This window comes from Oryctolagus cuniculus, chromosome 12, assembly GCF_051225735.1.
Source record: "Oryctolagus cuniculus isolate XC-2025 breed Fujian yellow rabbit chromosome 12, ASM5122573v1, whole genome shotgun sequence".
Classification (NCBI taxonomy): Eukaryota; Metazoa; Chordata; class Mammalia; order Lagomorpha; family Leporidae; genus Oryctolagus; species Oryctolagus cuniculus.
The window spans coordinates 65,784,600-65,810,373 of NC_142878.1; the positions used below are offsets into that span (position 1 = coordinate 65,784,600).

The following is a 25,774-nucleotide window of genomic DNA, read 5'->3' on the forward strand; positions in this document are numbered from 1 at the left end:
ATTTGGGGGTCCACTCAGGAAGGGCCTGGAAAGCAGGGTTGAAACTTGGCAAATTATGATCAAGGAATCAAAATGTTCCTGTCTTTTTATTTTTAAATGTTTGAGAGGCGGAGAGCTTGCATTCGTGAGAGCAAGCACAGCCATCTCTGGTTCATTCTCCAAGTGCCAGCAATGGCCAGGACTGAGCCAGACTGAAACCTGGAGCTAGGAACTCATTCCAGGTCTCCTATGGGGATGGCAGTGACCTAACTACTTAAGCCATCACCTGCCCCTCCCAGGTTCTACATTAGCAGGAAGCTGAAATTGGGAGTGGACCTGGACTTGAACCTAGTTACTACAGTGTGACGCAGACATCTAAGCCACTAGGCCAAGTGTGTGTCCCACTTTGCCTTTTTTAAAGAATCATTTGTTTATTTTAAAGTCAGAGAGACAGAGATCTTCCATCCTCTGGTTCACTCCCCATATGGCTGCAACAGCTAGCACTTGGCCAGGCCAAAGCCAGGAGCCAGAAGTTTCATTTGGGTCTCCCACATGGGTAGCAGGGGTCCCAACACTTGGGCCATCTTCTGCTGCTTTTCCCAGGGAGCTAGATTGGAAGTGGAGCAGCCAGGATATGAACCAGTGTCCATATGGGATGCTGGTGTCACAGGCAGTGGTTTTACCTGCTATGTCACGATGCTGGCCCTGTAGCTTGTCTTTTTAGAAGGGGCTATGGGAATGGCAGGAACTTAGAATCATCTGGACTCTATTCCAGTGAAGTCATATTTCATCATTCCTCACAGAGTCCTAGCTAATGAATTCATCTTTTTGTAGGTGGGAGGGAAGCATTAGAGCTAGATATCCATCTGTCCTATGAACTGCCTGCTTTTGTCCAGAGAGTAGGGCAGCCACATATGGAACCTACCAGATCACACATGCCATTCAGACAGATATCCCTGGGAACATTCATTAGCAAAAATGCGTTGTTTGAAGGCTCAAGATCCTGGGCCGGCATTGTGGTGTAGTGGATAAAGCCCTGTGTGCAACGCTGGGGTGATGGAGGATCTCTGTTTCTCTGTCTCCTCTCTCTGTAACTTTCAAAATAAATAAATTTTTCTTTGGTGATCTCAAAACTCAGGTTTTCTGGTTCCCTTTGGAACTAGGGGTTTATGCTTGGAATATGAACTTGTTTCTGTGTGTAAATATGTATCAATTAGTGTGTATGTTTATTCTGTATAAGCTTTTATTGCTATTTGTTATCTCCCTCCCCTCTATATCTTTTCAGAAAGGGAAGCACTAAACAGAGGGGACTGAGAGACTGACCTAGGAAGAGTAGGAATTGCTGTTTTTAATCTTCTAGTAAAGCTGATAAGAGTTACATTCACTAGAGAGACCCCAGACTCTCCTCCTTGGCATCCCATCCCTTCTTGGGTGAAATATCGTCAAGCATAGTAACTAAAAGTATAATTTATTTCCCAGATTCACAACTTAATGATTATGGTCCTGAGCAAGTCCTTTATCTCTTTGTATTTGAGTTATCTATAACATGGATATAATAAAGATACTTACCGTAGAGTTTTGTGAGGACTAAATTAGAAAATAAACAAACATGACTTAAACAGTTAATAACATAGTAACTGTCTATTATTTTGTGTTAGGCTCTTTTTTTTTTTTTCTAAAGATTTATCTATTTGAAAGGCAAGTTATGGAGAAGAGAGAGAAAGGGAGAGAGATCATCCATTCACTGGTTCACTCCCCAAATTGCCGCAACAGCCAGGACTGAGCCAGGCCAAAGCCAGGAGCCTGGAGCTTCATCTGGGTCTCCCACGTGGGTGACAGGGACCCAAGCACTTGGACCATCTTCAGCTGCTTTCCCTTGTCCTTTAAGCAGGGAGCTGGATCAGAAGTGGAGCAGTAGGGCCGGAGCTTTGGCACAGTCGGTTAAAGCCCTGGCCTGCAGTGTCACATTCTATATGGGCTCTGGTTTGAATCCTGGCTGCTCCACTTCGGCTCTCTGCTTATGGTCTGGGAAAGCAGTGGAAAATGACCCAAGTCCTTGGGCCCCCATACCCATGTGGGAGAACCAGAAGAAACTCCTGGCTTCAGATCGGCACAGCTCCAACCGTTGCAGCCATCTGGGGAGTGAACCAGTGGATGGAAGACCTCTTTCTCTGCTTCTGCCTCTGCCTCCCTGTAACTCTGCCTTTCAAATAAGTAAATAACAATAATAAAAAGGAGCATCTGGGACTCGAACTAGCTCCTGTATGGGATGCCGGCAAGGGCTTAACCTGCTATGTATGCTGCAATGCTGGTCTCTAGGCTCCGTTCTTAGTACCATAACCATTGACTCATTTAATCTTCATGATACATCTGTGAGGAACTTTATCGTCACTGCCTAATATTCATATTAGAAAACTGGGACCATGCAGCTAATAAGTATTATTATCATATAAAACCATTATATAAAATCAATGAAAATATTCTGGAGGTGGGAGTTTGGCCCGGCCATTAAGACAACTTTTCCCTATGTTAGAGTGCCTGGGTTCAATACCTGGCTCCATTCAGGACTCCAGTTTCCTGCTAGCACAAGTTGTGATGGCTAAATTATTGAGTTCCCTGCTCCCAGCTCTGGCCCTAGCAGGGGACTATTGGAAGCACTGAGGGCATAAACCTGCAGATAGGAGCTTGTGCTGCCTGTTTCTCAAATAAACACATTTTTAAATATACTGTGCTCAATAATGACATTTAATTTTTTTTCTCCTTTTGGGATGATATTTTGTTTCTTACTTGGAAGTGCTGGTTATACATTGTAGATCAGATTATACAATTATGAGAAGACAGAATACAATAAGTGCTTGCAAGCCTCAGCCTTTTTTCTTCTTTCTGCTATCTGAAACAATATAATGAATCCACTTGAATAAAGATAGATACTTTGTTCTTATCCAAATTTCTTCTGGTTCTATAGTCAAACGGTAACTATGTGATCAGAGAAATTTAAGTGGGAACATATGGAGGGTTCTTTAGGTCTATTTCACTATTAAGAAAAATGAAATCCTCTGTCTCGTCTTCTGTCTTTAGAAGAGAGGCCGTGAATTAATTCCCTTAAAGGGGAGTGGTGCCAAGAGGGCTAGTCTACAATAACCAGCAGAGAAGTGCTTAGAAGGTCCTGCTTTATCTGGTGACAGATTAATTTTTGTTTTAGGACTGATTTATTTTTTATTTTTACAAAAGATTTATTTATTTAAAAGGCAGAGTTACAGAGTGGGGGATATCTTGTATCCACTGGCTCACTCCCCAGTGGCAACAGCTGGAGCTTTTTCTGTTTCTCCCATGTGGGTACCGGGGCCCAAGCACTTGGGTCATCCTCTGCTGCTTTCCCAGGAGCATTAGCAGGGAGCTGGATTGGAAGTGGAGCAGCCAGGACTCGAACCGGCACCCATGTGGGATGCTGGCACCACATATAGCAGCTTAATCCACTATGCCACAGTGTAGGATGTTCTTCACAGCACCAAAGCAGTTGTGTAATGGGAATGGGTCACCGCCCCTACCACTGGGACCCTGCTGATGCTCAGAATATCTAGCCACTGACCATTCCTTTGTACATGTGCTTGCCTATTCAAAAAGAACTAACATGGTGAAACGGGGCACAGGGTTTTGTTGTACTGTTTCTAGGGTTACTTACCTGGCTGCCTGTTGTTCCTTAGGTGGGGAGTACTTATAAATATGAACTTCCCAAAGTTAACAGCCAGATTATTAATGGATGGCAAACTGGAGGTAGAAGGATTTTGCAGAGGAAGTACATTGACCTGGTTTTTCCACTGTTTCATCCAAAGCTCTGACTTCCTGAAGATCTGAAATGACAAGGATACAGGTTATATTTTATGTGATATAATCTGGGAACATTATGTGGGGCTTTAAGGCTAGGACATCTCTCAAAGCATGTTTTGAGATAAGCATAGTGTTGTCCCAGTATTCATTGGAGGTTGGTTCCTGGACCAAAATACCAAATATGAAAATCTGTGGATGCTCAAATTCCTTATATCAAATGGCATAGTGTTTGCATGTAATTTATGCATATCCCCTCATGTACTTTTTTTTTTCAGATTTATTTTATTTTTATTTGAAAGACAGAATTACAGAGAGAGGTAGAGACAGAGAGAGAGGTCTTCCATTCGCTGGTTCACTCCCCAGATGGCCACAACAACCGGAGCTGCGCTGATCCAAAGTCAGGAGCCAGGAGCTTCCTCCAAGTCTTCCACGTGTGGGGGGAGCAACTGGGACTAGACTGTTACTGGAATTAAGACTTATTTTATGCATCTGCTCTCCCACAATATGGCGCTGGGAGAGGAGGAAACAGCTTCTACACAGCTGCCTCCAGTTCAACCAATAAACAGCAGGACCTGCTCCTGATTGCAGGAGAGCAGCGTACTCAGCGTGTGGGTAGCAGAGTTGGGATTGGTGGAAGAGGACTAGAAAGGAGGAGAGAGACAACATGCACCAGGAACATCTAAGGGGAACACCTGTGCAGCCCCCGAGAGAGCCGGCCAGCGGTGTGCCGCTCCCCCGCGGAAGTGGGGAAAGTGGCAGGGGGAACCGCCCTTCCACGGAGGTGGAAGGGTCAGTAGCCAACCCGGGAAGAACCAGCAGCAAACCCGGGGAGGGCCGAGCAGACAAAAGAACAGCGCAGGGTCCTGTGTCGTTCCTCCACGAAGAGGGGGAGCGACACACGTGGGTGTAGGGGCCCAAGGATTTGGACCATCCTCCACTGCTATCCCAGGCCATAGCAGAGAGCTGGGTCGGAAGAGGAGCAGCCGGGACTCGAACTGGTGCCCATATGGGATGCCGGCACCTCAGGTCAGGTGTTAACCCGCTGCTCCACAGCGCCTGCCTCCCCTCATGTACTTTATATCATCTCTAGAGTACTTCTAATATCAAATACAATGTATCTTCTTTGTAAAATAGTTGCTAAACTGCATTGTTCAGGGAGTATATTAAGGAAAAAGTCTAGGGGCCAGCACAGTGATATAGTCCCATAGGGGCACCAGTTCAAGTCCCGGCTGCTTCACTTCCAATCCAGCTCTCTGCTATGGCCTGGGAAAGCAGTAGAAGATGACCCAGCTGCTTGGGCCCCTGCCAGCCACGTAGGAGACTGGAGAAAGCTGGTTCAGCTCAGCTCCAGCCATTGCAACCATTTGGGGAGTAAACCAGAGGATGAAAGACCTCTCTCTCTCCCTCTATATTCTGCCTTTCAAATCAATAAACTAATTAAAAAAAAAAAAAAACCTCAATGAGCATCATTACTTAAAAAAAAAAGAGTCCAATATGGGAGCCTGTTTGAGTCCTGAGTGCTCCACTGTTAATGTTAAGCTCCCTGTTAATGTGCCTGGGAAATCAACAAAGTAAGGCTTAAGTGCTTGGGCCCCTGCTACCCCCATGGGAGACTTGGATGGAGCTCCAGGCTTTTAGCTTTGACCTGGCCCAGCCCTGGCTGTTGTAGCCATTTGGAGAGTAGACCAGCAGATGGAAGCGTAGGTGCACATGCTCTCTCTCTCTTTCCCTCTCCCCTTCTCTCTTCCATCCCTCCCCCTGTCTCTCTCTTTGTAACTCTACCTTTGAAATGAATAAATCTTAATAAAAAAGGAAAAAAGGATGTACATGTATAGTTCAGATAGATTTTTTTCCTGAGTATATATTACTATTTTATCTGTTCTACTTAATATGACTGGTTTAGATCTGTAATTGATGCACAGTTATTCTTAAGTGTTGAAAATTAACTGAAATGTGATCCCTGTTGAACATGGTGGTGGGAATGGGAGAGGGAAGAGATGTATAATTTGGGACATGCTCAGGCTGACTTGCCCCAAGTGGTGGAGTTGGAAGCATACCAGGGGATTCCAATTCAATCCCATCGAGGTGGCATGTACCAATGCCATCTCACTGTTCCAGGTGATCAGTTTCAGTTCACAGTAGGTCATGGTGAAGGGACTGGGAGTCAAAGGGAGCACATAGACAAGTCTAGTACCTGCTAACGCTAACTGATGGAGTAAATAAAGGGGAGAGTGATCCAACATGGGAAGTGAGATACTCAGCAGACTCATAGAATGGCAGATGTCCTAAATAGCACTCTGGCCTCAGAATCAGCCCTAAAGGCATTCGGAGCTGGCTGAAAAGCTCATGAGAGTATTTCAGGCATGGAAAGCCAAGACACTCTGGCAAAAGATCTCTGCGAGTGAGATCCCAGTGGAAAGAACAGGTCATCAAAGAAGGAGGTACCTTTCTCTGAAGGGAGGAGAGAACCTCCACTTTCTTTTTTTTTTTTTTTTTTTTTTTTTCAAAAGGGATCACATATTTATTACTGAACCAGCCCACTGGTCACAGCCCTAATCAAACATGTCCAGCTGTCCAGATGATGGTGACATCTTCAACTTGATGTGGTGATAGTGACGTTGTGACATTGAGACAGAAGAAATGAGCACGCCATTCAAGTGCAATTCCTTATAGACCCAGCTTGGTTCTTCTCCAATGTCTCCTCTTGGAGTTATACCTGATTTTATTACCAGTTTTCATCCGAATCCATTGCGGAATGGGGCGGTTTTGTTTTTGTTTTTTGGCCAGGAACCTCTTGATTCTGAAGGTCTTGTGAGAAGACATGGCGAGGAAGAATCAGGGACACCCACCACGATGGCGGAGGAAAGGAGAAAGGAAGCAGAACCTCCACTTTCACTATGACCTGTCTAAACAAGATAAGAGTCGGAGAACTCAGAGGGCTTCCATAGCCTTGGAAACTCATGACTGGAGCATAGGGAGATTACTGATGCCATAGACAGGAGTGTCAATTGGTAAAGTCAACAACAGGAGTCACTGTGCACTTACTCCTCATGTAGGATCTCTATCCTTAATGTGCTATACATTGAGATTTAATGCTATAACGAGTACTCAAACAATATATTTCACTTTGTGTTTCTATGGGGGTGCAAACTGTTGAAATCCTTACTTAATGCATACTAAACTGATCCTCTGTAAAAAAAAAAAAAAAAAGAAAGAAATTATCAATTCCCAACTTGACTCTCACTGGGATTAAACATGACAATAGGTCTGCTCTGATTTCATCATCATTTAAAAAAAATCATCTATTATATTTCACTTTATGTTTCTGTGTGGGTGCAAACTGTTGAAATCCATACTTAATGTATACTAAGCTGATCTTCTGTATATTAAGATAATCGAAAATGAATCTTGATGTGAATGGAAGGGGAGAGGGAGTGGGAAAGGGGAGGGTTGTGGGTGGGAGGGACGGTATGGGGGGGAAGCCATTGTAATCCATAAGTCGTACTTTGGAAATTTATATGCATTAAATAAAAGTTTAAAAAAAAAAAACTAAAAAAAAAATTACTATTTTAGAGAGGGAGAGAAAATTGAAAAAGAGAGCTTCCATCTGCTAATTTACTCCCCAGATGCCTTCAATAGCCAGGCTGGCCCAGACCCAAGATGGGAGCCAGGATCACTATCTAGGACTCCCCCTTGGGTGGCAGGCACTCATAACTTGAGATCTCACCTGTTGCCTCCCAGGATATGTGTTAGCAGGAAACTGGAGTCATGAGCTAGAGCTGGGTATCAAAACTAGGCACTCTGAGATGGGACATGGGCATCTTAATTGGCATCGTAACTGCTAGGCTAAATGCCCATCCTTTTATTTTTAATATTTTTGACTGGCTATTGGTTGAATTGGTGGATATAGAACCTGTGGATATAAGGGACAACTGAAAAGCTTAATGCATAGTTCAAGTGTCAACTCTGTTCTGAAGATTTCTTTAATTTGTTTCATTTTGCTCCTCATTCAGATTCTACAATATACTGGCAATAAACTATTTATTGACTCTGTGGTCTCTTTGTGCAATTATGTGGTAAATTTGGTGTGGTAAATTAAAACCAAGACAGTGTTTTAAATGTTTTTCAGACCTCTCATAGTACTCCGTGCAATGATAACTTCTTGTTAGGAAAACAGCAAATGCTTTTTTTTAAAAAAAAAAAAAAAGATTTATTTTATTTATTTGAAGGACAGAGATGCAGAGAGAGAGAGAGAGAGAGAGAGCTTGCATCTGCTGGTTCACTCCCCAAATGGCTGCGATGGCTGGAGCTGTGCTGATCCAAAGCCAGGAGCTTCCTCCAGTTCTCCCACGTGGGAGCAGGGGTCCAAGGACTTGGCCATCTTCCGCTACTTTCCCAAGCCACAGCAGAGAGCTGAATTGGAAGTGGAGTGGCTGGGACTCGAAGCAGCGCCCAATGGGTTGTTGGCACTGCAGGCAGTGACTTTACCTGTTATACCAAAGTGCCAGCCCCAAGCAAATACTTCTTAAGGTTAAGAGACCCCTACCTTCTATTTTTAAAGACTGATTTCTTTAAAAATAATTGCTTTTCCTTCTCTCCATTTTGTATGGCATAGTTTTCAGTTGGTTTTGTTCATGTTTGCCTGTGTTTCAAAATTCCTGTTGTTGTTTCTTCCTCCTCTTGTTCCTTGGGAATTGTTTAAATACATACATGAACATGGGAAATGAATCTCTGTAGCTCACATTATAGACTGGAGACATGGGTTGACATTTGGCACAGCAGTTAAATTGCCACTTGGGGAAACCTGCGTCCTGTATCAGGGAGTGCCTGGATTTAAATCCTGGCTACCCTGCTTCTGAACCAGCCTCTTGCCAGTGTACACCCTGGGAGACGGCAGGTGATGATTCAAGTACTTGGGTCCCTGCCACCACCTGGGAGACCTGCATGGAGTTTTGGGCCCCTGGCTTTGATCCAGTCCAATTCTGGAAGTTGCAGACATTTTAGGAGTGAACCAGTATATGGAATACCTCTGTCTTTAAAATTAAAATAAATAAAAATTTTAAAAATAAATAAAATAGAGATAGCAAATGGGAACTCTAGATTCATCCTTCAAAGTCAAGTAGTTTTTTTTTTTTTTTTTTCCTGGAGAAATCTCCGGAAGACTAAGTACATTATCTGGTCTGTACTGGGGTCAATGCCCAAACTATGTTGGTTAACTCCCATCTAGGCTTACTGTGAGAACAGACATGTCTGTAAACATTTACTGGGTAAAGACCTAAGGATGAATGACCTACAGTGGGACTGAAGGAACAGCTCTGAATTTACCTGACATTTATGAAGATTGGAAGGTATTTCCTTGACATTCTGTGGGAGTAGGTTTGCAATGTTGGCACAGATGAGGATTGCTTTCTCTCACTAGTTTGCATTTCAAATAAACTGTTGAGTAGACAGTGACTTAAATTTGAGTACTTAATGAGCAGGGCTGTAGCGTGCTTTTCTCACAAAATTAAATTTAAAACCTTAATTTGTTAATATCTAATACTTAGCTAGCCATTAAATTTTAATTATTTCTGTCTAAGCAAAAACAAATACTGTACTTGGTAGGTGGTTGGCCTAGCAGTTGAGATACTGCCTGGGACATCTGTATCCCATATCAGAGTTCATGGGTTCAAATCTGGCTCTGATCCCAGTTCTAGCTTCCTGCTAAGGCAGACCCTGGGAGACAGCAAACAGGCATTGGCTCAAGTAGTTGTCCCTGCCACCCATCTGGGAGACCCATGTTTAGTTCCTGGCTCCTGGCTTTGGTCCAGCTCAACCTCAGCCATTGTGGACTTTTTTTTAAAATAGAAAGTTTTTATTTAATAAATATTAATTTCATAGGTACAACTTTTGGATTGTAGCGGTTCTTCCCCCTATACCTACCCTCCCACCCCCAAACCATCCTACCTCCTCCCTCTCCCATCCCATTCTTCATTAAGATTCATTTTTAATTATCTTTATATACAAAAGATCAATGCTATACTAAGATTTCAACAGTTTGTACCCACACAGACACACAAAGCATAATGTTCTGTTTGAAGACTAGTTTTACCATTAATTCTTATAGTGCAACTCATTAAGGACAGAGGTCCTACATGGGGAACAAGTGCACAGTGACTTCTGTTGTTGATTTAACAATTGACACTCTTATTTATGACATCAGTGATCACCCAAGGCTCTTGTCATGAGCTACCAAGGCTATGGAAGCCTCTTGTGTCCACAAACTCTGATATTATTTAGACAGGGCCATAGTCAAAGTGGAAGTTCTCTCCTCCCTTCAAAGAAAGGTACCTTCTTCTTTAACGGCCCCTTCTTTCTACCAGGATCTCATTCACAGAGATCTTTCATTTAGGTCATTTTTTGCCACAGTATCTTGGCTTTTCATGCCTGAAATGCTCTCATGGGCTTTTTAGCCAGATCCTAATGCCTTAAGGGCTGATTCTGAGGCCAGAGTGTTATTTAGGGCATTTGACATTTTATGAATCTGCCGTGTGCCCTGTTTCCCATGTTTGATCATTCTCTCCTTTTTAATTCTTTTTTTTTTTTGGACAGGCAGAGTTAGAGAGAGAGGGAGAGAGAGGGAGACAGACAGAAAGAAAGGTCTTCCTTCCATTGGTTCACCCCCCAAATGGCTGTTATGGCCAGCGCGCTGCGCTGATCCGAAGCCAGGAGCCTGGTGCTTTTTCCTGGTCTCCCATGTGGGTGCAGGGCCCAAAGACTTGGGCCATCCTCCACTGCCTTCCCTGGCCACAGCAGAGAGCTGGACTGGAAGAGGAGCAACTGTGACAGAATCCGGTGCCCAAACCGGGACTAGAACCCGGGGTACCAGTGCCGCAAGTGGAAGATTAGCCTAGTGAGCTGCTGCGCCAGCCTCCTTTTTAATTCTATCGATCTGAAGCCAGGAGCCTGGAGCTTCCTCCAGGTCTCCCACATGGGTATAGGAGCCCAAGGACTTGGGACATCTTCCACTACTTCCCAGGCCGTAGCAGAGAGCTGAATCAGAAGTGGAGCAGCCGAGACTTGAACTGGTGCCCATATGAATGCCAGCACCACAGGTGGCAGCTTTACCTGCTACGCCACAATGCCAACCCCAAGAAAGAATTTTAATTATTTATTTATCATAAAAGTTTGTTGAAGGGGTTTAGAAAATTTTTTTAATAAGTTAAAACTTGTTCCAAATAAATTGGACTATATTAAGGATGGTATCTATATTCATGTATCTTTTCCAGAATAAGTGCATTATTTTGTTATACGTTATAGTATTTTTATACTTTATTGTTATTATATTTTTTCCATTTGTATCCATAAGGACAACTCGAAAGAGTCATCTTTCTCTCTGACCCTTAAGTTATATGAGGGTACCTGAGAGAATGGGGAATCTTTTTGAATGGTCCTTATACATGCAAATGAAAAAAAATTCTGTGTGTGTAATAAAACATGTTTTTACTTTGTGCCAAACATTATTTTAAAGCTTCACATGTGTTAATATAGCCAGTCCTTTTAAAGACCCTGTGAAGCTTGGGCCAGGGTGAGGGGGCTGGTTGGGGGTGTGTTTGTGCACAGCTGACAGCTGAGCAGGTTAAGTCCAAATCCCCTGTGGAAGTACTGAATCCCATATGGGAGTGCTATTTGACTCTCGAGTCTCAGCTCCTCCGCTTCTGATCCAGAGTCCTCCCAATGCACCCGAAAAGGCAGTGGGTAATGGCCCAAGTATTGGGTTCCCACCACTCACATGGGAGGCCCAGATGGAATTCCTGGCTCCAGGCTTCAGCCCCAGCTGCTGTGGGTATCTGGGAAGTGAACCAGGAGATGGGAGATGTCTCTCATTGTCTTTCCCTCTCTATGTCACTCAGCCTTTCAAATAAATAAAGATCTGTAAGGTATAGGAGCTATTTTTATCTCCATTTCATAAATGAGGCAACTGAAATAAGTTTACTTGCATGAAAGAGCCAAGTTTGGAACCTAGACAGCTCCAAAAGCTGTCTTCTAGTGTAACTGTTTATAGGAAATGATAAATCATTCTAAGTCATTTCCCCAACTAAGTTAAGTCCTCATTAAATTGTATATTTTTACATGACTGCTCTGTCTTCAACTAAGGCATTCTAATTTTTTTTTTAAGATTTTTTATTTATTTGAAAGGTAGAGTTACAGAGAGAGGGAGAGATGGAGAGAAAGGTCTTCTATCCCCTGGTTCACACCCCAAATGGCCACAATAGCTGGAGCTGAGCTGATCCAGAGCCAGGAGGTTCTTCTGGGTTTCCCACACGGGTGGAGAGGCCCAAGCATGGGTGTCTTCTACTGCTTTCACAGGTCAACTAAGGCATTCTGAACCCTGCTTTTCTATACCACTATAGCAAGTTCAGAGACAGGATGGGTTAATAGAGCCACAGATGGTATTAACCTTGTCTCAGCATCTATGGGTGATAAAAAGTCTAATTACAGTTCTGGGTTACTTAAGGTTTTCCCAAGTAACTAATAGCGTTAGTGAAACCATATGTTTGAACAGTTTCCAGAAGTTGTCAGGAATCATTTTCCAGTTTACAGATTCCTGCTAATGGAGTTATGTTTTAGTTCCAGTGTTTTTTTTTTTTTTTTAATACTAAATTCTTTTGACCTTGAAATACATTTGTAGTTATCCCTCATGCAACATTCTGGTAACTGCATTTGAAATTAATGTTTCATTATTTTGAATCCTTTCTCATCCTAAAATGAAGTCATGTGGGACTTTTTTGTTATTAGTCTACTTGGGATTGGGAAGATAATATAAACAGTCATTATGTCATTCCCGAGGGTCAGCGCTGTGTGTGTGTTGGGTAAAGCCACTCCCTGCAGTGCTGGCGTCCCATGTGGGTACTGCTTTGAGTCCTGGCTGCTCCACTTCTCATCCAGCTCTCTGCTAATGCACCTGGGAAAACAGTGGAGGATGCCCCAAGTGCTTGGGCCCCTGCACCCATGTGGGAGACCCAGAAGAAGCTCCTGGCTTTGAATCTGCCTAGCCCCAACCGTTTGTGGCTATTTGGGGAGTGAACCAGTGAATGGAAGAGATCTCTCTTTCTCTCTCCCTCTCTCTCTCACTTTACCTTTCAAAATAAATAAATATTTTTTAAATAAATTTCCATGTGTCTGATAATGTGGCTGTCTCAAGTAATCAGGGAAGTCTATCCCTTAAGATTCATCTTACTGCATTTGGTTTTTTGAACTCTTTTTTTTTAAAGATTTTATTTATTTATTTGCAACTCAGGCATCTTATTTGCCATCTGTGTGTTTTCATTGGTAAGTATCTGTTCAGATCCTTTGCTCATTTTTTAAAAAGATTTATTTATTGGACAGAGTTAGAGAGAGGTAGAAAGAGAGAGAGAGGTCATCCATCCACTGGATTACTCTTCAAATGTCTGCAATGGCCAGAGCTGAGCTGATCCAAAGCCAGGAGCCAGGAGCTTCTTCTGGTCTCCCATGTGGGTGCAGGGGCCTAAGCATTTTGGCCATCTTCCGCTGCTTTCCCAGGCACATTAGCAGGGAGCTGGATCAGAAGTGGAGCAGGAGCCAGCTCTGTGGCGTAGTGGGTAAAGGTGCCACCAGCAGTGCCGGCATCCCATAGGAGCACCGGTTGGAGTTCCAGCTGCTCCACTTTCAATTCAGCTCTCTGCTATGGCCCGGAAAGCAGAAGACAGCCCAAGTCCTTGGGCCCCTGCACCCACGTGGGAGATCCAGGAGAAGCTCCTGGTTCCTGGCTTTGGATCAGCCTAGCCCCGGCCATTGGGGCCAACTGGAGAGTGAAGCAGTGGATGGAAGACCTCTCTCTATTACCTCTTTCTGCATATGCCTCTCTGTAATTCTGCCTTTCAAATAAATAATTAAATAATAAATAAATAAATAAATAAATCTATCTTTTTAAAAAAATAATGTCTGCTTAAAAAATGAAGCAGCTGGGACTCAAAGTAGTGCCCATATGGGACACCAGCGCTGCAGGCCTGGGCTTTAACCTGCTGCACCAGGTGCCGACCCCCTTTTTTGTTAATTTTTGAATTGGTTTGTCCACTTTCTTGTTGAGTTTTAAGAGTTCTTTATATATTTTGGATAATAGGCCTTTTTATAAGAAATGTGTTTTGTAAATATTTTCTCAATCTATGGCCCATCTAATGTTTTTGAAAACTTAATTGTTTTTATTTATTTGAAAGAGAGAGATGGAAACTGAGACTTTGGTTCCAATCTACTGACTCACTCCTTAAATATTGTAGAACAGCTAGGACTCAGCCACGCTGGAACCAGGAGCCAGGAACTCCATCCAGGTCTCCCAAGGGGGTGACAGGGTCTCAGTACTGGAGCCTCATCTGCTGCCTACACACGTTAGTAGGAAGCTAGATTAGAAGCAGAGGTGGAGGTGGGATTCTACCCTAGGCTTGAACTCAAATATCAGATTCAGGCATCCCAAGCAGCAGCTTAACCCACTGCACCATAATGCCTGCCTTTCAAAACGCTAAGGCTGATTTTTTTTTTTTCCGCACCAAGGAAGTTACAATGACCTAAGCCTCACAGTTCTTGAAGAATGTTATATGCATCTTAAACAGTTTCCACCAGTCTTAGGTTTGGTGTCTAGTGGTTTTGCCTGTTGACATCTTTTCTATCCAGTGAAAATGGCATTTTCAACGTTATTTTCATGAAACCTTCAGGCAGTTACTTGAATTTAGATAAAGACAAGGACAAAGCAACATTCTGTTGTTTTTCTCACAGTTCATACTGAGCTCATTCTCCTAAGCTGTGCAGACTGTGGAAAGAAATAACCCTTATATCTAGATGGTGGCCTTGCTCTGTGTGCACCTGCTTCTTGGGCACTAGAAAGAAAGGTGGAGTTTTATTAAAGATACTCCACCTAGTAAATGGATGACAGCCAACCTAAATGGTCTAACGAAGAGAAATACTCACATACTACCCATTCTTCAATCTCTGGAGATTTCACCCTGACAGATTTCAGGGAATAAAAAACAATCTTGCCCAATTTTCAGCTTTTCTAATAAAGAGTTAACAAATGGAGAGAATTACAGGGGAGATTGTGGAGGGAGTGGGACTTGTACAATGTCCAAGTCTTTCACTGCCCACTGTGTTCTTTTGGCCCTGTACCTGAATGAATACTGGATGCATTAAAAAACAGATAATTCACTATCCAAGAAGCACTATTGCAACTGCTAAAACATAGAGCAGGTAATACAGTCTTGAGGTAGCAGCTCTTTTTATCCCCAGGTACGTGTATTATCTCAGAAGTCACAACAAACCTGTAGTATAGATACAAAATATTCATTTTATGGCTACAGAAACTGAGTCTCCCAAGAGTTGAGTAACTTGCCCAATATTATATAGCAGGACTGGGAAACATCTGGTTCACAGGCCATACAAGGCCCACAGAATCATTTTTTGTCTGTCCCTGCCAAGGCAAATACAGGCAGGACTTGAAATTCAAAAAATCTATTGCAAGCTAATTATTTTTTAAAGATTTATTTATTTGAAAGTGTTACCAAGAGAAAGAGGAGAGACAGAGAAAGAGATATTCTATCTGCTGGCTCACTCCCCAAATGACCTCAATGGCTGGAAAGGGCTTCTTTCCCAGGCAATAGCAGGGAGCTGGATTGGAAGTGGATCAACCAGGACTCAAACTGGTGCCTCTCTGGGATGCTGGCACTACAGACAGTGTTTTTTTTTTTATTGTTTTAAATTTTATTTTATTTATTTGATATTTGACAGAGCTACAGAGGAGGTAGACACAGACACACACACACACAAATGTCTTCCATCTGCTGGTTCACTCCCCAAATGGCTGCAATGGCCGGAGTTGAGCCGATCTGAAGCCAGGAGCCAGGAGCTTCTTCCAGGTCTCCCACACGGGTGCAGGGGTCCAAGGACTCGAGCCATCTTCCACTGCTTTCCCAGGCCACAGCAGAGAGCTGGATCAGAAGTGGAGCAGCTGGGACTTGAACTGGTGCCCATATGGGATACCGGCACTGCAGGCCAGAGCTTTAAACCACTGCACCACAGCGCCGGCCCCCAGACAGTGGTTTAACATTGCGCCACAGTGCTGGCCCAGACCAGTTTTTAAGTGGATGATTTACAGTCTGCAAATGATGTTACAAGTGTCCAAATGGCCTTGACAGAAGAAAGGTTCATACAGCTTTTTTTTTTTTTTTGGCAGGCAGAGTGGACAGTGAGAGAGAGAAAGGTCTTCCCTTTGCCGTTGGTTCACCCTCCAATGGCTGCCGCGGCCGGCGCACTGTGGCCGGCGCACCGCGCTGATCCGATGGCAGGAGCCAGGTACTTCTCCTCGTCTCCCATGGGGTGCAGGGCCCAAGGACTTGGGCCATCCTCCACTGCACTCCCTGGCCACAGCATAGAACTGGCCTGGAAGAGGGGCAACCGGGACAGAATCCGGTGCCCCGACCGGGACTAGAACCCGGTGTGCCGGCGCCGCAGGTGGAGGATTAGCCTAGTGAGCTGCGGCGCTGGCCGTCATACAGCTTTGAAGTGTGAGAACCCTACTACAAAGTGGAGCCACATCAGGTAATTCACAGAATTGAAGGGAAAGTTGAAAAATGAGTAGGAAAGCAAGGGACCCTGGGTAGCAGAGACCCCAGACAAAGCCATGTCACAAAATAGTCTAATTTGAGCACCACATCTGGCATTTCTACCACTGTAATGTGACTCTGGGTGCCACCATAAAGAATATATCAATGATTACTTTGTGTCTCTTTTAGAAATGAAGTGGAGGCTGGCTCCGCGGCTCAATAGGCTAATCCTCTGCCTGCGGTGCCAGCACACCGGGTTCTAGTCCCAGTCAGGGGGCCGGATTCTGTCCCAGTTGCCCCTCTTCCAGGCCAGCTCTCTGCTGTGGCCCGGGAGTGCAGTGGAGGATGGCCCAAGTCCTTGGGCCCTGCACCCCATGGGAGACGAGGAGAAGCACCTGGCTCCTGGCTTCAGCAGCAGCCACTGGGAGGTGAACCAACGGAAAAGGAAGACCTTTCTTATATTTCTTTTTTTATTATTTTTAAATTTTATTTATTTATTTTTATTTTTTAGACAGGCAGAGGGACAGTGAAAGAGAGAGACAGAGAGAAAGGTCTTCCTTTGCTGCGGCTAGCGCACCGTGCTGATTCGATGGCAGGAGCCAGGTACTTCTCCTGGTCTCCCATGGGGTGCAGGGCCCAAGCACTTGGGCCATCCTCCACTGCACTCCCTGACCACAGCAGAGAGCTGGCCTGGAAGAGGGGCAACCGGGACAGAATCCGGTGCCCCGACTGGTATTAGAACCCGGTGTGCCGGCATGCAAGGCGGAGGATTAGCCTGTTGAGCCACGGTCCCGGCCAGGAAGACCTTTCACTCTGTCTCTCTCTCGCTGTCCACTCTGCCTGTCAAAAAAAAAAAAAAAAAAAGAAGAAGAAGGAAGGAAGAAATGAAGTGGAAGTATCTGTGTGGTTAATGTGCTTCATTGCATGTGCTGGTGTGGTAGCTGCCAGGAGTAGAGAGGAGTGTCTGGCCTGATTGGCCTCTGTCCCAGCGAGCCTGACATAATCAGAAGTTCCCTTCAAACTGGAAGATAATCTGGATGCTGGGCATCGGCAATACAAAGGGTAAACGTCTACCACCCAGCCGCGGCATGCAGATATGGCATTCTGCTGAGGACTTGTTGAGTGGGAAAGCCTGGCTGGGTTTTCCTGAGACCAGGATCTGCCCCATAGAATTCAGTGGGACTTCCAGGCAGTACACAAAATGCAGCAGTTTTCACAGGAGGACCTTTGGCTGTTTCTGGTTCATCACGGAGGTAAATGGCTGACAGAACCAGTTAGCTGTTAGGTTCATTCTGAGGAGGGAGCATGTAGAAAATAGACTCACAGGGAAAACCCTTTGTTTCCAGGCCCAGAGTGGTATCTCAAAATCCCAAGTTTGTATGATACTGGCAGTGTTTCACTGTAGCTTTATCTGATTAACCATATTAAACATTGCTTTTGGAAAGGGAAGTTATTTCACTTGCGTGTCTTTGCCCTTCTCCTAGATCTCTTGGCCTTCACACTAGGGACCATATAGTTTTTGTATCTTTAGTATCTTGTATTATGCCCAGCATAGAGTAGGCACTTTTAAAAATACTTGAATGTTTGACTTACTGGATTTTCTGAAGCTATCTTTCTCTGAAGCTGAATTGACTATTGTAAAATGGTGGGGAATTTGTAATCACATATGTTTTAAAATCTTACGATTTTTAAAAATTAAAGTAGTAATTCTAATAGCCCTTATTTTCCTGCTAGACTATGGTCTTTTTAACTGTTGAACTTTTTATCAAGTAAAGCCATTAAGCTTTTGACTACAATGTCAATTTAAGCACATTATCTCAAAAAATTAAGCTATTAAGTTAAAAAGGCTGTAAAAAAGTAATAAAAACTCAAAAGTAATAATTCTAAATCTGCCAGCAAAAGCAGGACCACAGTGACACGTGCTCTGCTCCTGTTGTTCCAGGTGTTCCGGGACCTGGGGGCTGAAGTACTCAGTGGAGCTACCAAAGGCTACAACATATGCCTTTTTGCCTATGGCCAAACAGGCTCTGGGAAGACATACACCATGCTGGGGACCCCAGTGAGTATGGTATTGTAACGAGCCCTCTTTCTAATGCCTCAGCAAGCCTAGATCTTGTGCTGTCCTCACCCCCGTGGGGTGGAATGTGATTTCCACAGAGTGAGTCTGCTTCATCAAGATGTAGTGAGCCCTCTTCTGTATTAAGAATGAGTTTTCAGCACTTCACTGAAATGTACACTTTGAATAATGAGTACTTTTTTATTAAAACCTGAAGGGCCTGAGGGTTTACCTCTCTGATGAAGCAGTCTTTGTCAGTGTTACTGAATGTCTCATAGTATTTCCAGGGTCATCACTTGAAATTTTTTTTAAGATGTATTTTTGTATTTGAAAGAGTTAGAGAGAGAGAGATCTTCCATCTGTTGATTCACTCCTGAAGTGGCTGCAAGATCCAGGAGCTTCGTCCAGGTATCCTACGTGAATGGTGGGGCCTAAACATTTAGGCTATCTTCTGCTTTTCCTAGGCCATTAGCAGGCAGCTGAATCAGAAGTGGAGCAGCCAGGATATGAACTGGCACCCATGTGAGATTGCAGCATTGCAGGTGGTGGCTTTACCTATATACTACAATGCCGCCCCCATTGTTTGAAAATTTTTAACACCTTGATTAGGGACAAGATTTAGCTTGAGCTTTAAATGCTGGCCTGGACTATGTGGAGTTGTTGTTGTGGTCGTGAAATCAGACATGACCCCCTAAAATTTATACAAAAATGTGGCCCCTTAGAGTTCCCCAGAATTGCTATCTGGGATGCCACATGTGCTATCGGAATTTGGGGTGCCATACGATTTCACCATATGCTTACTAATAAGTCCCCGATATTAGAAAGCCCAAGAGGGTTCTTGCCGAATATTTGGAGAAGAATTCTAAATACCTGCACAGACAATCGAGGCAGCATGGTACATTTAAAGCTTTATTTAGTGAGAAAGATGCATAGGAGAGTGAGAGCTTTATTAAGAGAAAGAGGTAAATTTTGGTTCATATCGAGCACCAGGAACCAGCCACATGGATGAGCATCTAGGCCAGGAAGCCTAGAGCACATGCCCGAAGGCCATGTGCCCTGGAGGCGCAGGGCTACAGGAAGCCTCCTCCTGGCAAGAGGCCAGGGAAGAGGAGGAGGCCTGGATACATCATGTCCTAGGCTTTTAACCCACTACCAAAGGGGTGTGGTTGGCACCCAGGTGTAGCCAGGTAGGGGGATGAGGTCACACAGGGGCGTGGTGAAGGTATCAGGGCGTGAAGTCACATAGGGGTGTGGCAAAGGCGTGTTCTTCCAGTTTCACAAATCTAATCAATTTTAGCCTGTATGCCTGCCTATTTCAGCTGAAGTTGGAAGCTCACAGGTTAGATCCATATATTAAAAGAAAGCAGGAGAAGCAGTTACTAGGCTATGAGCTGTAAAAATATTAGGGGCCTGGCACTGTGGAGTACTGTGCAAAGCTGCCACCTGCAGCACTGGCATCCCATATGGGTGCCCATTCCAGTCCTGGCTGCTCCACTTCTGATCCAGCTTCCTGTTAATGGCCTTGGAAAGCAGTGGAAGATGGCCCAAGTACTTGGGCCCCTGCACCCTCGAGGGAGATCTGGAAAAGGCTTCTGGCTTCGGATCAACCAGCTCCAGACATTGTGACCACTGGGGAAGTGAACCAGTGGATGGAAGATCTCTGCCTCTCCCACTCTTTCTGTAACTCTACCTTTCAAATAAATAAATACATCTTTAAGAAATTTATGATTTAATGCAAGCCTTCCTTTATCACAGAAAATTAGGAAGGCAGAGTTCCTTATGTATACTTTGTTGTAGGTTTAGAAGTATCATGGTGAGGTGAATTGGTGGAGTAGATGACCCATCTACTAACACCACACATGGACATTGTGTAGGACACTATTACTCCTGGAAGATTATCTGCTGCCTTGGGCCCAACTCCTTGTCTACTTTTTCTCTGTTCAATGTGATGTCACATATTTAAAATTAGTAAAAGAAATTTCCTACTCAAACAGGTAGAGCCTTTACTTGAATGCACATTAACAGTGGGTACATGATGGAGAAAGAAGCCAGTTTTATCTAAACGTATTTTGAACACCCGTGTATTCTAGTTCCCCCATGTGTAGAGTTAGGAGGTAGGAGGTCTAAAAGGGACCACATTAGTAAAATTGGTTTATCCAAGAAGGATGTAACCTTCATTGCATGAAAGCAGCTATGCAACTGAACATGAGCTTGAGGGTTTCCAGTTGATCCTTTCCTCTATTCCTTCTGGTGGTGATGACCTGCCTCTCCCATGAGTGTTTCTTAAGGGCACTGGCACACAGAATTTTTTATACCCCCAGAGGAAATGCCTGATGTGAAGGGGGTAGCACCAGGAGCCCACTGAGAGCATGGCTCTTTGGTTCCTGGGTGTTTAGTGAGAGACATCATCATCCTGCATAAGCAATAACATTTCCTGCTTTTTTTGTTCTCCAGGCCTCCCTTGGGCTGACACCACGGATATGTGAGGTACAGACTCTATTTTGTCTCTGTTCTTCCCCTCCAAGTAGGTCTCCTTTGTACCCTCCCTTCAGTAAAATCCCATCTCTCTGGTTTGTGTAGGGTCTTTTCATCAGGGAGGAAGACTATGCCTCATTGCCTTCTTCTTGTAGGATAAAAGTCAGGTAAGAACTATCAAGCTGTAGTACCTCAAGAATTTTGTTGCCACTCCTAATTCTAGCATGTTCCGCTGTCTTCTCTGCTTCTCGAATCACAAGAGGGGTGGAGAAAGATAAAGGGAAATATCTTGAATTCAGGGAAATGAGAAACATATAGGAAATTTAATTCCCTACCCTTGGCTTAATAAACAGGTCTCTTCTTTTGTGATCCAGCTCACCCTATCTGCCTACCTTATTTTTCCTTCACTTCTATTCCATTTCACACTAGCTTTGGGGATTTTTCTTTGAGCCCTGGGTGGTGCTACAGGGAAGTAGTTCTCAAACTATTTTTCAGACTAGCAGTGCTTGTTCCAAGATAGTTTTAACCAATCTTGAGTGAAATTGTTGGTGGAGGGTTACCAGTTTGCCTTTATTTCATGTTTGTTTAGAAAGGCAGAGTGATAAGGAGCTGTTGTTATGGTGTAGCGGGTCAAACCTCTGCCTGCAGTGCTGGCACTAGTTCAAGTCCTGGCTGATCAGCTTCTGAGTCAGCTCCCTGCTAATGTGCCTGGAAAAACAACAGAAGAGGGCCCTACTCCTTGGGCCTTGCACCCACATGGGAGACCAAGATAAAGCTGCTGGCTTTGGCCTGGCCCAGTCCTGGCTTTTGCAGCCATTTGGGGAGTGAACCAGCAGATAGAAGCATTCTCTGTCCAGCATGCCCCTACCCCCCATCTTTCTAGGTAACTCTGCCTTTCAAATAAATAAAATAAATCTTAAAAAAAAGGGGGTAGGTAGGAGGGCAGAGTGATAGAGAAAGGGAGAGAGAGAGAAAAAGAGAGAGAGGTATCGATCTTCCATCTGTGGTTCACTCCCCAAATGACTGCAATGGCCAGAGCTGGGCTGATCTGAAGCCAGCAGCTTCTTCTGGGTTTCTCACATAGATACAGGGGCCCAAAGGCTTGAACCATCTTCTGCTGCTTTCCCAGGGAGCTAGATCAGAAGCGGAACAACTGGGACTTGAACCAGCAACCCCCATTGGATGCCAGCATTTCAGGTGGCAGCTTTACCTACTGTGCCACCACGTCAGCCCTCATTCCAGGTTTTAATAATTACACCTGTTTCTCTTTATAAGGACTGATATGACAGTAGGTATCTACTAGATACTGTACGCCTTATACAGGATCCCGGTGTATGAAACGGATCACATTAGATTTGGTCTACTTGAAGCTGAGTTATCAGCTGTAACCCTTTGCACTTAGCTTCCCTCAGTGCTCAGCAGTGGCCCTTGAGTGCCTTCACAGAACAATAGAGCAGCTTAAGGATCACATTTGGAAGTCACTCCAGAGACAAGCTTTGTAGACTATGATACGGAGGCCTGATGCAGGTAAAGTCTGATAACAGCATGTGCTAAAATGCATGCTGAGATTGCCCCTTAATGGCTAAACTTGAATCAGCACCAACATTTTAAACCTGAAACTGAGAAGTAATGGCAGCCAGTGCTCAAAATTCTATTGTACACGTGCAGAAAGAGGCTCGAGTGGTCCTCTGAAGCCAGAGATCCAAGTCTTAGAGTGTCAGAGGTAGAACTGGAACAGGGATTAGGACCTTCGGGTTCTTGGCTTAGTGTTTTTTCTACTTTCCTCAAAATCTGATTATATTGCCCTTTCTATACTTGTCTCTAGTTTTCTGGAAATCTATAATGAACGGGTACGGGATCTGTTGAAACAGTCTGATCAAAGAAAGTCGTATACCCTGCGGATCCGAGAGCACCCGGAGATGGGGCCATACGTACAAGGTGAGCTCTGGTGGTCCTAGAAATCTGAGACCAAAGTCAAGCCTAGGGAGCCCTCAGTGTTCACCAGTTCACCCAACATATGGGCAACGAATACTTACCGTATGGAAGCTGTAGTACTAGACACTGAACATGTGCTAATAACAAGAGAAGACATAAGGCTGCCTTCATAGGCCAGCTTGGAATGTAGTGGAAACGAGTCAGAAAAGAAGACATTTAATTACAAGTTGTGATACAGGCTGATAAAAAGTGCTGGAAAGGCTGTTGGGAGGTGTAGGTGACTGAACCGCAAGGGCTGGTTGGGAGAAGCCCCTCTGAGGAGATAACATGTAAACCGAGACCTGAAGGCACCGCAGGAACCAGTCATGTGAGGAGAGGGGTATTTCACGTAGAGAAGTGGCGAGAGCAAGAACCTTGAGAGGAAGCCTTGATGCCTGCCTGCTTAGTGAGTGAAGGACAAGTGGCCTGGAATAAGGTGGGGTCGGTAGGTGCCAAGCCTGGCAGGGCCCTTGATTGGTTCCCAGATAAATCAATCTCTTTTCCAGGGTACTTTCTCTTCCATTGATGCTGATAGAGGGGAGGGTGAGAGAGACAGGGAGATGTCAGATGTGGTACAAAGTCAGATTTGCTTCCTCATGAAGCATTGACAGTTTTTAGTAGCATCCATCTTATTTCATTAGGCTGGGTCCTGCTACTAATCAGGGAAAGGTGGGTTCCTTTGTGAAGGAAGTTCTTATCGTTTCAGACTGGTTATATGACATAATATAAATATTGTTTTGTTCTCACAGCAGTATCCTAACTTAAATCCTGACAAGGAAAGGGACATCTCTTCTGATTGGGCCATGGCAAAGGGATGACCCGATATTTGTACCAGCTGCTGATTCTGCTACCTGTGTTTTTCTCAAAATATTCATTTGTAAATATCGGCCTGTAAGGACAGAAATACCATTTGCTACATTTAGAGCCACTTTGAGTTTCCTCAGTAAAATTCTATGGATGTACTTTGCTATGTAGAGTGCATACTTTCAAGGCAGACCACAAGATTATTCAGTAATGTCCAGCCTCTTATCTTAAATTGTCTTTTCACCAGAAGTGATTTCAGACATAGTCCAAATGTCCTCATTGTGTAGAAGATGAGATGAGGTCTTGGAAAAGTTAAGGGACATTCCCATTGTCACATGGTTAGTTGGCTTAGAGTTGGAACTTGGAACTTTGCCTGCAACTGGAAGAGAGGAATGGGACAGAATCCTGTACATTGAGCATCTGATAAACGTTAGGGTTGTAGATTCTTTATCAGTATAGTACCTGTAACCCAGAGAAAATAAGAACTCACAGTCATACAACTTGGGTCGTATATCCAAAGTTGGCAACTGGATCAGGATTAAAATTGCAGGGCTCATGATGGAAGGCTTAGGACTCTTTGGAATATCTTTAAGAAGTAAGGAGGAAGAATGTTGTGTAGAATATAAACTCTAAGCCAGCATAAAGTATCTTAGGTGCTTTGGACTTTGTCAAAGCATTACAAATATGGTAGGCATTGCTTCTATTTCTTACTGAAGGAGCTATGACCAAATAGTGTAGCCAAGAACCTAAATAGTCACAAGGAACTGTACTATCCCTGTTATTGCTGTCTGATGACATTTTATCAAACTTCATTTCCTAAAATATTGTCTATGTTTATACATCTGTCTTGTCTATTTACCTTACCTTTCTTTGGACTCATGTATTCTGTGACTATAACTCCAAAACAGAAAGTGATCTCTGCTTTGAAACATTCTATAGGAATTTATTGAGTACCTATCAGATACCTATTTGATAGTATTCAAAAACATGGGTAGAAAAATTAAATTAAAAAAATTTATTTTAGTGCAAAACATCTTTGAAATCCATGTATAGCTTTTTCATTTTGTGCATTTCCCACAAGCTTTTTGAAGTACTCTTGTGCTATTCAGGATATCCTGGGAAATAAGAGAGGTTTTCAGAATGTTCATGGAAAATGCGTTTTTTTAAGAAAACTGTACATATACTTCAAAAAAATTTTTTTAAAGATTTATTTGAGTTACACAGAGAAGAGAGGCAGAGAGAGAGAGAGAGAGAGAGAGATATCCTCCATCCGCTGGTTCACTCCCCAACTGGCCACAATGGCCAGAGCTGTGCCAATCTGAAGCCAGGAGCTTCCTCAGGGCTTCCCATGTTGGTGCAGGGGCCCAAGGACCTGGGCCATCTGGTGCTGCTTTTCCGGGCCAAAGCAGAGAGCTGGATTGGAAGAGGAGCAGCTGGGACTAGAATTGGTGCCAATATGGGATGCCGACACTGCATGTGGCCCCTCGAAAATTTTTTAAAGATTTTATTTATTTGAGAGGCAGAGATACAGAGAGAGGGAGAAATGAGACAGGACTTCAATCCTCTGGTTCACTCCCTAATTGGCCACAACAGCTGAAGGTGGGGTGATCCAGAGCCAGGAGCTTCTTCTGGGTCTCCCACGTGGATGCAGGGGCCCAAGCACTTGGGCCATCTTCCCCTGCTTTCCCAGCCATATCAGAGAGCTGGATTGGAAGAGAAGCAGCTGGGACTAGAATTGGTGCCAATATGGGATGCTGACGCTGCAGGTGCCGGCTTTATGGGCTGTGCCACAACGCCAGCCCCTCAAAGTTTTTTTGTACCAAAACACACTAAACTTGTTATGCCATGTCTGAACAGGATCTAGTTTGAAGCTTTAAGTAAGGTAGAACATCAGTCTGGAAAGAACCCCTGTCAAGAAATGGACTCTACTAAAACTGAAGAACAAACCTCAAATTGATGGTAAAGCCTGGATGGAAAAATGATGAAGTCAAGATGCTTTTCACAAAGTTCACGGAGACTGTGCACCAAAGAAATCAGGAGTATAGGGGCCAGTGTTGTGGCACAGCTG

General features: G+C 44.1%; 2 protein-coding genes across 20 annotated transcripts in view; one reads left to right on the top strand and one right to left on the bottom strand.

Moving 5' to 3' along the window:
- Positions 1-25,774, top strand: part of STARD9 (StAR related lipid transfer domain containing 9) — a 135,884-nt gene that overhangs the window by 38,693 nt on the left and 71,417 nt on the right. For 16 of the 19 annotated variants that reach the window (XM_051822022.3, XM_051822025.3, XM_089310158.1 and 13 more), the window contains 4 exons: positions 18,340-18,456; positions 20,908-20,940; positions 21,034-21,095; positions 22,754-22,866. In XM_051822022.3, the coding sequence (XP_051677982.2) occupies positions 18,340-18,456; positions 20,908-20,940; positions 21,034-21,095; positions 22,754-22,866 (325 nt within the window). Of the gene's footprint in view, positions 1-17,112; positions 17,651-18,339; positions 18,457-20,907; positions 20,941-21,033; positions 21,096-22,753; positions 22,867-25,774 lie in introns of those variants that run through there. The other 3 variants (XM_070054065.2, XM_089310157.1, XM_089310165.1) reach the window with 3 other exon arrangements.
- Positions 6,283-6,705, bottom strand: LOC108177031 (large ribosomal subunit protein eL39). The gene has a single exon (XM_051850524.3). The coding sequence runs from the start codon at positions 6,628-6,630 to the stop codon at positions 6,475-6,477; it is 156 nt and encodes a 51-aa protein (XP_051706484.2). The 5' UTR covers positions 6,631-6,705; the 3' UTR covers positions 6,283-6,474.